The sequence below is a fragment of the Solanum stenotomum genome, chromosome 1 (assembly GCF_019186545.1).
Source record: "Solanum stenotomum isolate F172 chromosome 1, ASM1918654v1, whole genome shotgun sequence".
In the NCBI taxonomy this organism is placed as follows: domain Eukaryota; kingdom Viridiplantae; phylum Streptophyta; class Magnoliopsida; order Solanales; family Solanaceae; genus Solanum; species Solanum stenotomum.
In genome coordinates this window covers 49,084,628-49,095,356 of record NC_064282.1, presented here as the reverse complement: position 1 = coordinate 49,095,356, position 10,729 = coordinate 49,084,628, and the positions used below count along the sequence as shown (strand labels likewise).

Sequence of the window (10,729 nt, the reverse complement as noted above, 5' to 3'; positions counted from 1 at the left end):
AAGTAAACAGGACAGAACCATCTATATTGATCATATTTTTCCATGGTGCGCATTGTTCGCTAGGTCTACATGAATTTGATCTGGATGCATTAATGTCTCAACCTTATGAGCCAAGTGTAAAAGTGGAGGCAAATTTAAATGTAAAACTAAGAGTTGTTCAGTTACATGCATGCTAAGTATAAAAGTAGCTCGAGGCAAATTCAAAATTTAAAGCTAGTCACTCGTACACACAATAATGTTCAGCAAGAACAGTCCAAATTCCATAAAATTATTTCCAAAAATAGGAAGATCAGCCACCAAGAGGAGCTAATTAGTCATTTAAGATTCTCAGTATGTTCATGTTACACAAATCCTAATGTTACAAAGAGTGGGAGACACCAACTCATCCAGACCATGGAAAGGATGACATTTATTCCACCTTTTAATACATACTAGTATTATACAACAATACACTTGTTATGCTACACACAACAGCTCTGGGATCAAGTAATTTGGAATCATGCTAACCATTTTCCAATTATTTGGCCATTAGCCACTTACTATGTCAAGAATTAATCTTTGGTAAAAACATACACGAAGGAGCAACAGCTTTCTCAACTTGCACATGCTGAGAGAATACTAGTTCAGAGTTATAAAAGACGCTGGCAAATACAAGTCGCAACAATGTAGGAAACAGCTCATTTAATAGCGTTAGAATGCTGCCGATCAATCCCCCATACTTGCTCTCTCCTGTGTCAAGTTCCATTAAAGGATCAGAGGCATTACCAGAATTTCACCAGCATGCAATTTTAAGAGATATTACAGGTTCTTCTCTTACTGTGTGCTGTAAGCTCCTACCCAACACTCTTTGGACCTTTGCGGGTCATTGGCAGGTCAAGGATAATCAGGAAATAGCATCTTTCTGATTCTCTGATATACTGGATTTCTCCATTCATAAGCTTTAACATTTTTCTGCACATGCTCAGTCCTAGGCCTTCCTGAGTTACCCACCGACTGCTGTGGAACATGTCTTGAACCAATTCAGGAGGAAGCCCTTCGCCGGGGCATAGAATCCTATGCCAAAAGAAAAAAAGAGATTATTTAATAGTTAAGGTAGTATAGCACACCAAAAAGTGTGCAACTGCTGAAACTTAACCCCTAGAACTCAATTTTCTAATACAAGGAAAGAGTTGATTCGAAAAGCAAAGTGCAACCTAGGATGCTATTCAAACACTATCAAGATGAATATTTTGGAATAACTCAACCTCTAGGAAAGCTAATAAAGTGAGATCTAGGATGCTAGTAAACACCAAAACCTGCAGAAGTATTTGTTTGGGGATACGTTTATGTCTCCAATGAAAAATGCTTGGCAGTTATTAAGTACCACATTCAAGCACCATGATACGGTGTATAAGATTAAATTTACAAAACTAAAAGATTAAGGCTATGCTTCTACTAATTCCTGTCGCTGGCTTGAGATTATAGTATCTTAGTTATGAAGTCCATCAACGCTCTTCTATAAGCAGTTGTATTTACTCAGTTCATTACAAGCTTATACTTCTGCTGTTTCAGTTCAAAACTGGAAGAGAAACTTTATAGATGAAATGCAAGTTTGAGGTGGAGAGTATGTTTTTTCCTACTCCAAACACAGGAAAATAAAAGCGGAAAGATGAAAGACGAGCAATGGTAAAGTCGAGTTAAAAGAGCTCAACAAACAAAAGAGATGCTGCCCTGATCATTTTTTTTTGAGACGGTAAAAGTACTGCCTTGATCATTTTACCAAAGTCAAAATTCACATCTCGGGATCTTTATCTTATCCAGCTCTCAACTAATTGCAGTATTAGTTCTTGCTTGAGCTAGGTCAGCCGTCAGCTTATACAACTTAGAATGGAAGCATGAGTTAACCTCCTTTACAGCAAAAATGGAGTGAGCTTGAGAAAAAAAGATGAAGAGCATTGACGAAACAGAATGTTTTAAAGGCTAAGCAGATAGATAGGTTATATATGTACAGAACAGAACTAGACTAAAAGGTAAGCTACCAGGTGGCACATACAGAAAATAAAGGAAAATTTTTTAGCAGAAAACTGTATAAACTTTCACTTTATAGGTTGAAGCTGCCACTGATGAGTCAATGGAAGGCGATAGAACAAGGGAAATGATACATTTGGATAGGAGATGAGGTATGAAAAGAGAAGGCAGGGTAAAAGCTATGCCAAAGAGAAGTGGTACAAGTCTAAAAGGCACCTTTCACTTAAGTTCGTATCTTATAGGCTTATAGTAGGTCTAAACATACATGAAATTTCCTTTACTCCTCCTAACATTACATCAATATTCATTGGATCAAAAATCTCATATTCTGACATGCCTGTTGGAGCAATCAGAAAGTAGACTACAGAAAACAACCCTGAAATAAATGACTCAAGTAAGCAGCAGATGGCATTCAAATGAGGACCGAAGACTTCTTCAAGAACCATTTAAAGAATCAAGGTTGCATGATAAAGGCGGGAGTTATCTATTAATTTAAGGCATCTGCCTGTAGTTGCAGGAGAGAAGATTAAAGAATGCACCTGAGTTCAATATGCACAACAGTTACTCCATCAGCTATTGGCATCATACTTGGTCGAAGTTGGATTTCTACCCACCCATCAGGTGATGGTGCATACCGTACCATGTTCAACAAGAAATCTGCCAAGACCTGTTGAATTCTCACTTGATCACCATGTACTGTTAATGTCTTAATTTCCTCTGGTATATCACGGATTAACTGCACGCCTTTTTCCCTCAGCAATAGCATCACTTGGCTAACAACAGCATCTATTACACTCCCAAGAAAAAAATCTTCTTTCTCAAGGGTCAGTGAACTGTTAGAAGATCAAAGGTCAGTCAAATTCTGAAAGGAAAAAGGTTGCTAATACTACATAGAATTGAAATACACACCCATAATCCCCTCCAGCAACCTACAGAACAACACTATAAAAAAGAAGAAAGAAATCCCAAATAGTTAATTTCAAATACTATAATGCAGTGTTGCCAAAAGAAAAAAGCGCAAATAAACTCTAAGGTCCATTGGGATTTTAACCACAAAGCACAAATAAAGTGTGGCCTTTAATGGGAAAAAAAAATGCAAACGAAAAAAAAAATAAAGATATATGTATATATTTAGTCCAAGACTAATAATTATAAGAATGAATGACAAATATGAACAAAGAAATTGAATTTCTTTTTATATAAATTGAAATATCATTCTTTAGTGTTAAGAGGCTAATTGGCAAGGAAAAGTATGCCTTAGAACCTTGATGACGACACTGAAGCACACATTAAGCTAGGCGAAGCGCTCAACACATTTTGAGCCTCGCTTTAGGGCTTAAGCGTGCCTTTGACAACATTGCTATAATATCAATTGCAGGCTATTGTTCTTTTAAAAGAAACTACCATGTTTATTACTTTTGACTCCAGAGTTACATTTACTGTTTTTAGTCGATGTCTAGCGAAACCAATCTCTCTACCTTTTTAAGGTAGGGGTAAGGTCTGCGTAAACACTACCCTCTCCATACCCCACTCGAGGGTTACAGTGGGTATGTTGTTGACTCCAAAGTTACACTAGAAGATATTATATCATGGATAAATAGCTACTCCCTCTATTCCACTTCATGTGACACTCTTTTTTAGTCAGTTTCCCGAAAGAATGGAACTTTTTATATTTTGGAAACAGTTTAACTTTAAAGTTCCCACTCTATCCTTAATGACATGCTTTTAGAGCCACATAAATGGTACATTATGTATAAGGTCACATGTCCATAAGTTTAAAAAAAATCTTTCTTTCTTAAACTCTGTGCCCATGAAATGGAGAAAGTATTAGTTTAAACTATATTGGTGGACTTCCAAAAAGGTTGCTGCACCATGTCAGTACCTCCAAAAATGCATAATTTTGGAGGATCTAACATGCACCCAGCGCCATTTTTTGGAGGATCCGAGCATCATTGGTTTTGAGTGAACTTATTAGCAAGCCTAATCGAATAAGAAAGACTTACCCGTCCTCAATGTTTTCTAGATCAACATCCCTAATGATCTTAGACATCTGCCTCTCACAAGCAGCACTTGTCTCTAGATACTGCTTCTGATTTTCTGTCAAATTTGTGGCCTCCAACAATGAATTTGTAAAGCGTATACCATTAAGAGGACTTTTTATTTCCTGACAAATGTATGCCAGCTCTTTCATCTGAGAATAACACTTCTTTTCTTGTTGCCTTTGAACTCTAAGAGCTTGCTGCAGTTCGGGACTGGCTATCTGTATGAAACAGAAAGCCCCAATAGTATCGCCCTCCATATTGACTCTCTTGTTTGCAGTCAAAAGAGCTTGCACATATTTCCCATTTCGGTCAAAAAAGGAAAATGTAAACTTGTCTGTATCCTGGCCTCCAATTGCATTATGCAACACGATCATGAACTTTGTCATGGCATCTGGGCCCTTGAGCCGACAACAACTTCCAAAAATCTCACCAACTAACATTTTTCCAACAATCTCCCCTCTAGACCAACCAGTGAGTTTTTCCATGGCAGTGTTCCACTCGGAGCAACAAGTGTTCTCATCTGATGCAAATATTGGAGGGATCAGAGGATTGGGGCTGTGCACAATGGCCTTGTAATCACCTTGGATATTAATAAACTTGTCCATAACAACTTTTTCCCCAGTAACATCCTGCCCAACAAAGCAAACACCAACAATATTGTTTGTGTAATCTTTGCTAGCGCAAGCATTAACCACCACAAAAACAGCTTTCTCCAGTTGTTCAGCTCCAAATGTCCTCAACTTTATTTCTACATTTTTATCTTCCTCGCCTGCAGTAGTATGGCGACAATATTAGTTTATTTCTCTCTTTGGTTGTCTGTTGCAGGAGTTGAGTAGAAAAGAAGCGGAGTTGATGCCAATTATTTCAATTACAAACTATGCAAGAGTCAACATACGCACACAATACAGAGAGCAGGTTCCCTACAATCAGGAACAAACCTAAATCTGTACTGTACAAGAGATGGTTTTGGTTAGGCAAGAAAGAAGCTAACAGCTTGGTGATACTCTTGTCAGATTGCCGAAGGTGAACAAGTGATCCTGAATGCTATCAGCAAGTCAGTCCTCACAACCACAACTATGTACTAATTGTTTTGCAGTAAAAGTTTGCAACTTGAATGCACCCAAATGTCAGATTATGCCTAGGGAACATTCTTTTTAAAGTGAACCTGTTCTACACAACTTCTACCAAAGAAAAGCAAGAATCAAAATAAACGTCTATCAAATGGCACAAAGTAGAGTGGAATGGATATGAAGGATTCATATAGACGACCCAACTAGTTTGGAATTGAGGTGTGTTGATTGATTGACTTGGTTTTGTGCATAATACCTCTCCATTTAGTCGCACACCATGTCCTATCCCTCTACCCACACACACAAAGCAAGACTGCATGCTTCAGTTGACAAATTCAACAAGATGAAGTGGACCAACAGTTTTTTCAAGTTTTGAGGATTCAGAGTAAAGAAAATCACTAGAAGCCCATGATTACTTCACATTCAGCTTTTGAACACAAAGAAGAGAAAAGATAAGATTATACCACTCATGCAGAGCAAAGAAACTATACAACTTAAAAACTGTGCTATCATTTGGAAATGAAGAAAATAAATAGACAGGTATAACCTCTTAGAGCATTGTACAGAAGCTTCTCAGCAGTCTCCTGTGATTCTTTGTACACAAGATCATGAACCAAGGACTTCCCCATTGCTTCTTCAACTGATAAACCTGTCAATTCAGCGACCTTTGCATTCCACCCATTTATGTGACCTTCGACATCAACAGCAAATATGGGAGCCGTTGCAGTTTCGATCAATCTAACCATTTCTCTGGCAACAGAACTCAGTTCATCTATCCCTTGCAACTCCATTTCCCCAAGATGAGCATGCACAATAGCCTTAGAATTACTTGCCTCAGCATCCTTAAATGAATCTCGCAGAATTAGCTGCAAAGAGTGGATTGCATCCATTTCGGCATTTTCCCATGGTGAGCTCCGACTTTTAACAACTTCCAGAAATGCCTTGAAGGAAGAACGTGGATGCATTCTCTGTCCGTCATCCTTGTCTTCAGGATGATGCTTTGCACCACCCCACTTTATTTCTTTCGCTGTGTGGGAGCGAAACCAAAACAAGAAATCTTTAGAAGTTATATAAGCGACAGCCATACCACAAACTGCATCACCAAGTGAAGCTGCTCCAGGATACCCAGCATCAGCCAAACTGTCAGTACTTAAACCTGTTGAGTCTCCATGGTAAGCCAATAACCACTCCACAATGTCCTTTATCTGAGCTTCAGTTGGTGTGACGCCTAATGGATAGTACTTCCCCTGGTAGTATAGAGCAGCACCATCGCACTTCACAAGGTCCATAATACTGGGGCTTTGGGTAACAATCCCCGGTGGAGAGTCTCGAAGGAGCATGTCACATAACAGTGTTTGTGTCCTTAAAACATGTTTCTCAGACAACTGTGACGCCAATTGCAACTCCATGTTCAATTGGAGTCCAAAGGCCTGCATAAGGAATTCACATGCATACCTAAGAGGGAAAGGAATGGACCGAACAGAAGTGTGGTGTCCAACAACCAAGCCCCATAGCCTCATTGAATTTCGACCGCCAGCCACAGCTTCCTCATCATTTCCGTTGATAATAACTGCCAGTGTTAATGAGGCAATAGACCCCATATTTGCCATGTACTGTGCGTGGCAACCATGAGGTGCTCTAAGTGTGGAACCAACTAGACATAAAGGCTGCATCAGTGATTCATCCTGAGTAACCCGCACAGGGGTAGCATGGCAGTCCACAATCATTCTCACCCTGTTCTGCTTAAACAAAAACCGTGAAGCTTGAGGAATATCAGTAGCAGGATAATGCAAACCGATATAGGGCTCTAAATCTGATCTTTTACTCTCAGCCACTACCTCTCCATGCTCATCCTCATGAAATTTATATACCATAACCCGGTCATACCCGGTTAACTCCCTGACACTCTCAACAACAGTATCACACAAAAGCTTAATGTCCCCACCAGGAAGTGATTGCAAATGAGAAATAGCCCTCACTGCAAGTTTCTGTGACTGCACTGCTCCAGCAATAGATAAAGCAGGGTCCTCAGTTCTAGCAGGCTCCAAATCAATGACAATACCAACATCAACCCTATGCAAAATTGCATAAAAGGGCTTTCCAGAATTCTTGGAATGTATCCAAATTGGGTTGAGTAAAGTGATCTCACGTGCCCCAAATGCTCTTTCTAGCAAAACAGAGCTAGAAGGGGTAAAAAGGGTCCTAACATCAGTTCCAATAGTGAGGATCTCACACTTCTCAAGGCTTGGAACAGATTGTGGAGTTAAACTAAGCATTTCACAGGCATTTTCACTATAAGCTATTACACGAAAACTAGCCTCATCTACAGCTATCATACAACCAAAAGGCTGAATATGACCTCCTCTTTGAATTTTAGTCAAATAAGCAGTAATTTGCCTTTCAGGCACAGATTGTGTAGTAGTTTTAACAGACTCTGAATAATCAAAAAACTTTCCAGACTCACCAGATTGTTCAAACACAGCATGAAGCCTAGCATCAGCTGTGTACTGTGCTATAGCTTTGCTTATTGAATCTTTGTAATTTACATTACTTGTACCTGAAGATTGAGCTTGAGATGAACTATGATGGGAATGCTTTGTTCTACTTCCAGAAGCCATTTCTCTCTCCTCCACACAAATTTTTCTTGCTATTACATGGAAAAACTTGTCAATTTTCAAACCCTAAAACAAATTCAGTTGAGGGAAAAAAAACTGACTTTTGGGAAACTCAAAAAAGATTGAATTTTTGGTTGAATACAGAAATGGGGTTGTCACAAATTTTATACTAGTTGCAGTAATTGAAGCAATATGGTGGACCTGTTTGTCCAACAGTATTTTTTGTTTTTTTTTCTCTGAAATACTTTTTTACTCTCAAATTTAAGAAACTGCCTATACTCCAAAAATATTAGTAGCTCGGTTAGTTGATTAACTATCTACACTTTTACTTTGCGTAAGAGTAATACATAAACATGATCTTTAACTTAGTGTTAGCGGCAATTATGAACTTTAACTTTGAATGTGCATAAGTATGTACTTAAACTTGTATAAAATTGAACAAATAGACACATTCATCCTACATGGAACCATATGTGACTGTTTTGTGTCTTACGTGGCATTTCTACTTATGCACACTCAAAATTAGAGGTCCGTTAAAGCCAAGTTAGAATAATATTTATGTATTATGTCTTTATTTGCCGTGCTTTTACAAAAGTATAATAAACACAAGTTCAATTTCATAAAGTTCATATAAAAAAAAAATTGGAATATATGGGCAGATGCCTACTAAAAGATTCTTGAAAGATTTCCAAGAAATTTGAGGGAATATGCTACAGAAGCAAAAAAGAAATGTATGTTTGTTGTTTGTTTGATCAGAAATGAAGGGGGAACAAACAAAAAAGAAGGGGAGAGGGGGGGGGGGGGGGTCTATTTTTTGTTTGAATGCTTTGATTGTGAGTGAACCTTTACTTTTCTGTTGTAAAAAATAAAATTTGTTAATAATTGGTCTTTTTTTTAATTAATATTAAGATATGGAAACATATGTGGATATAGTGAAATGGGAGTATGTTGTCAATAAAAGCAGGGTGTTTTATGTGGTTGAGAATTCATGTTTTTGGAGTTGGCCACATGGGTTGAATATTAGAATGACCATTTTAAGAAATAAATATGTTTGGATTCCTTGAAAGAAGTTGTAATAAAAAGGAGCAGTAAATTTTATTTTGTTGAATCTATCTAAGAAAGAAAGATAGGCAAAAAGGAGAAGATAAAAAGATGATATAATGGAAATGGTGGGGGCAAAGCAAAGTGATGAGTATTCCCTTTCATATCACATTGCCCCTCCCACGTGAAGGGCAGTACTATTATTGACACAACCAATTCCTCCCTTTGTCCAATTATTCAAATGAAACAACACCCAACATGGGTGTGTTAGCCATGAACCTTCAATAAAAAAAGATGGAGCTTACAAATACACCCATCTATGGCTGCTTTAACATAGAAACTAAATATTGCATTCAAACCTTGAAGAGTCTCACGTCAGATGGGAAAAAAGAAAGAAAAATTACCTAATTATACAAATATTCCTATCATATTTATTAATTCTCTTTGTGGTTTGAAATAATTGCATATTGCCTCGTTAATTAATAATTTCATACCAAATTTCAAATCAAATACACCTAGATATATGTATTTTGCTATTATAAAGACTGGGTATAAGTTAAAAGACGATAATTTATTAATGAAGACATAAAGTTGCTTAAATAGAATTACAGCGGAAAGACTCCTAAACGAACTGAAGTAATAAAACCTAACTAGACAATAACTGCTGAAACTTAATCCTAAATAAACAGGGATAGGGACTGCTCCAACTTAATACAACTAAATAACTAAGATGACTCGTGATGTTCCAATACGCCCGCTCAAGTTAGGCGATGGGTCACTAAGCCTAACTTGAAAAGATTATTCTCAAATGCAGGTTTGGGCAGTGCCTTGGTGAGAGTGTCGGCTATTTGACCGACACCATGAACATGAACAACACAAACCCGTTTGGTGTCGACATGATGGCGAACAAAGTGAAAGTCCACGGCAGCATGCTTCACACGACTATGGAGGACATGATTCTTGCTTAGGAATGTGGCTCCAAGATTGTCACAATATATTGTGGGCAACTGATGGACTGGGAATCGCAGCTCATTTAGAAGGTTGGTGACCCACAAGGTTTCAGAAAGAGCATTAGCTATTGCCATATACTCAGACTCAGTGGAAGAGCGTGAGACAGTATTTTGCTTCTTTGAAGACCAGCTAATCGGATTGTGACCAAGGAACAAAATATAACCAGATGTAGAAACTCTGTCAGTAATGTCTCCACCCCAATCTGCAATAGAGTACACATGTAGATTAAAGTCATCAATGGAAGTAACCCATAGGCCGAGATGAATGGTACCACACAGGTATCGAAGGATGCGCTTCACAGCTTTCCAATGAAGGTCTGATGGTGCTTGCATGAATTGAGACAGCTTGTTGACTGCATAGGCTATGTCCGGTCTGGTGAAAGATAGGTATTGAAGTCTGCCCAAGACTCGACGATAACGTGTGGCATCAGTCAGGTGAGTACCATCAAATAAGACGAGTAACTCAAAGGCACTCATTGGCGTGTTGATACTCTTGCAGTCATTCATTAGCTCATCATTTAAAATCTCGTTCACATAGTTTGCTTGGGTGAGAATTAAACCACCAGAGCTACGTAGCACTTCAACACCAAGAAAGTAGTGAAGATTACCTAAATCTTTAATAGAGAACTGAGAAGCAAGAGAGGTGATAACCTGATTGACACTGAAGGTGTTGCTCCCAGTGACAATAATATCATCGACATAGACAAGGACAAATAACGTGTCACTTGGACCATGTCTGACAAGAAGCGAGGCATCTGACTTTGTCTTAACAAATCCTATGGATGAGAGATAACCCGTGAGGGCATTGTACCACGCCCGAGGAGCCTGTTTCAAGCCATAGATCGCCTTGTGCAGACGACATATATGTGTTGGCTTGTCATCACTGGTAAACCCAGGAGGTTGTGCCATGTACACTTCCTCATCTAGGTTGCCTTGGAGGAAAG

At 38.5% G+C, this 10,729-nt stretch overlaps 1 protein-coding gene across 1 annotated transcript; it reads right to left on the bottom strand.

Annotated features, from left to right (window-relative positions):
- Positions 1 to 314: 314 nt before the first annotated feature.
- LOC125842225 (phytochrome B) lies at positions 315 to 7,886 on the bottom strand. Its single transcript, XM_049521479.1, has 4 exons — positions 5,667 to 7,886; positions 4,011 to 4,818; positions 2,547 to 2,840; positions 315 to 1,053 (listed from the first exon to the last, which is right to left on the bottom strand). Exons 1-4 carry the CDS (start codon positions 7,735 to 7,737, stop codon positions 834 to 836), a joined length of 3,393 nt encoding a protein of 1,130 aa, XP_049377436.1. The 5' UTR covers positions 7,738 to 7,886; the 3' UTR covers positions 315 to 833.
- Positions 7,887 to 10,729: the final 2,843 nt, after the last annotated feature.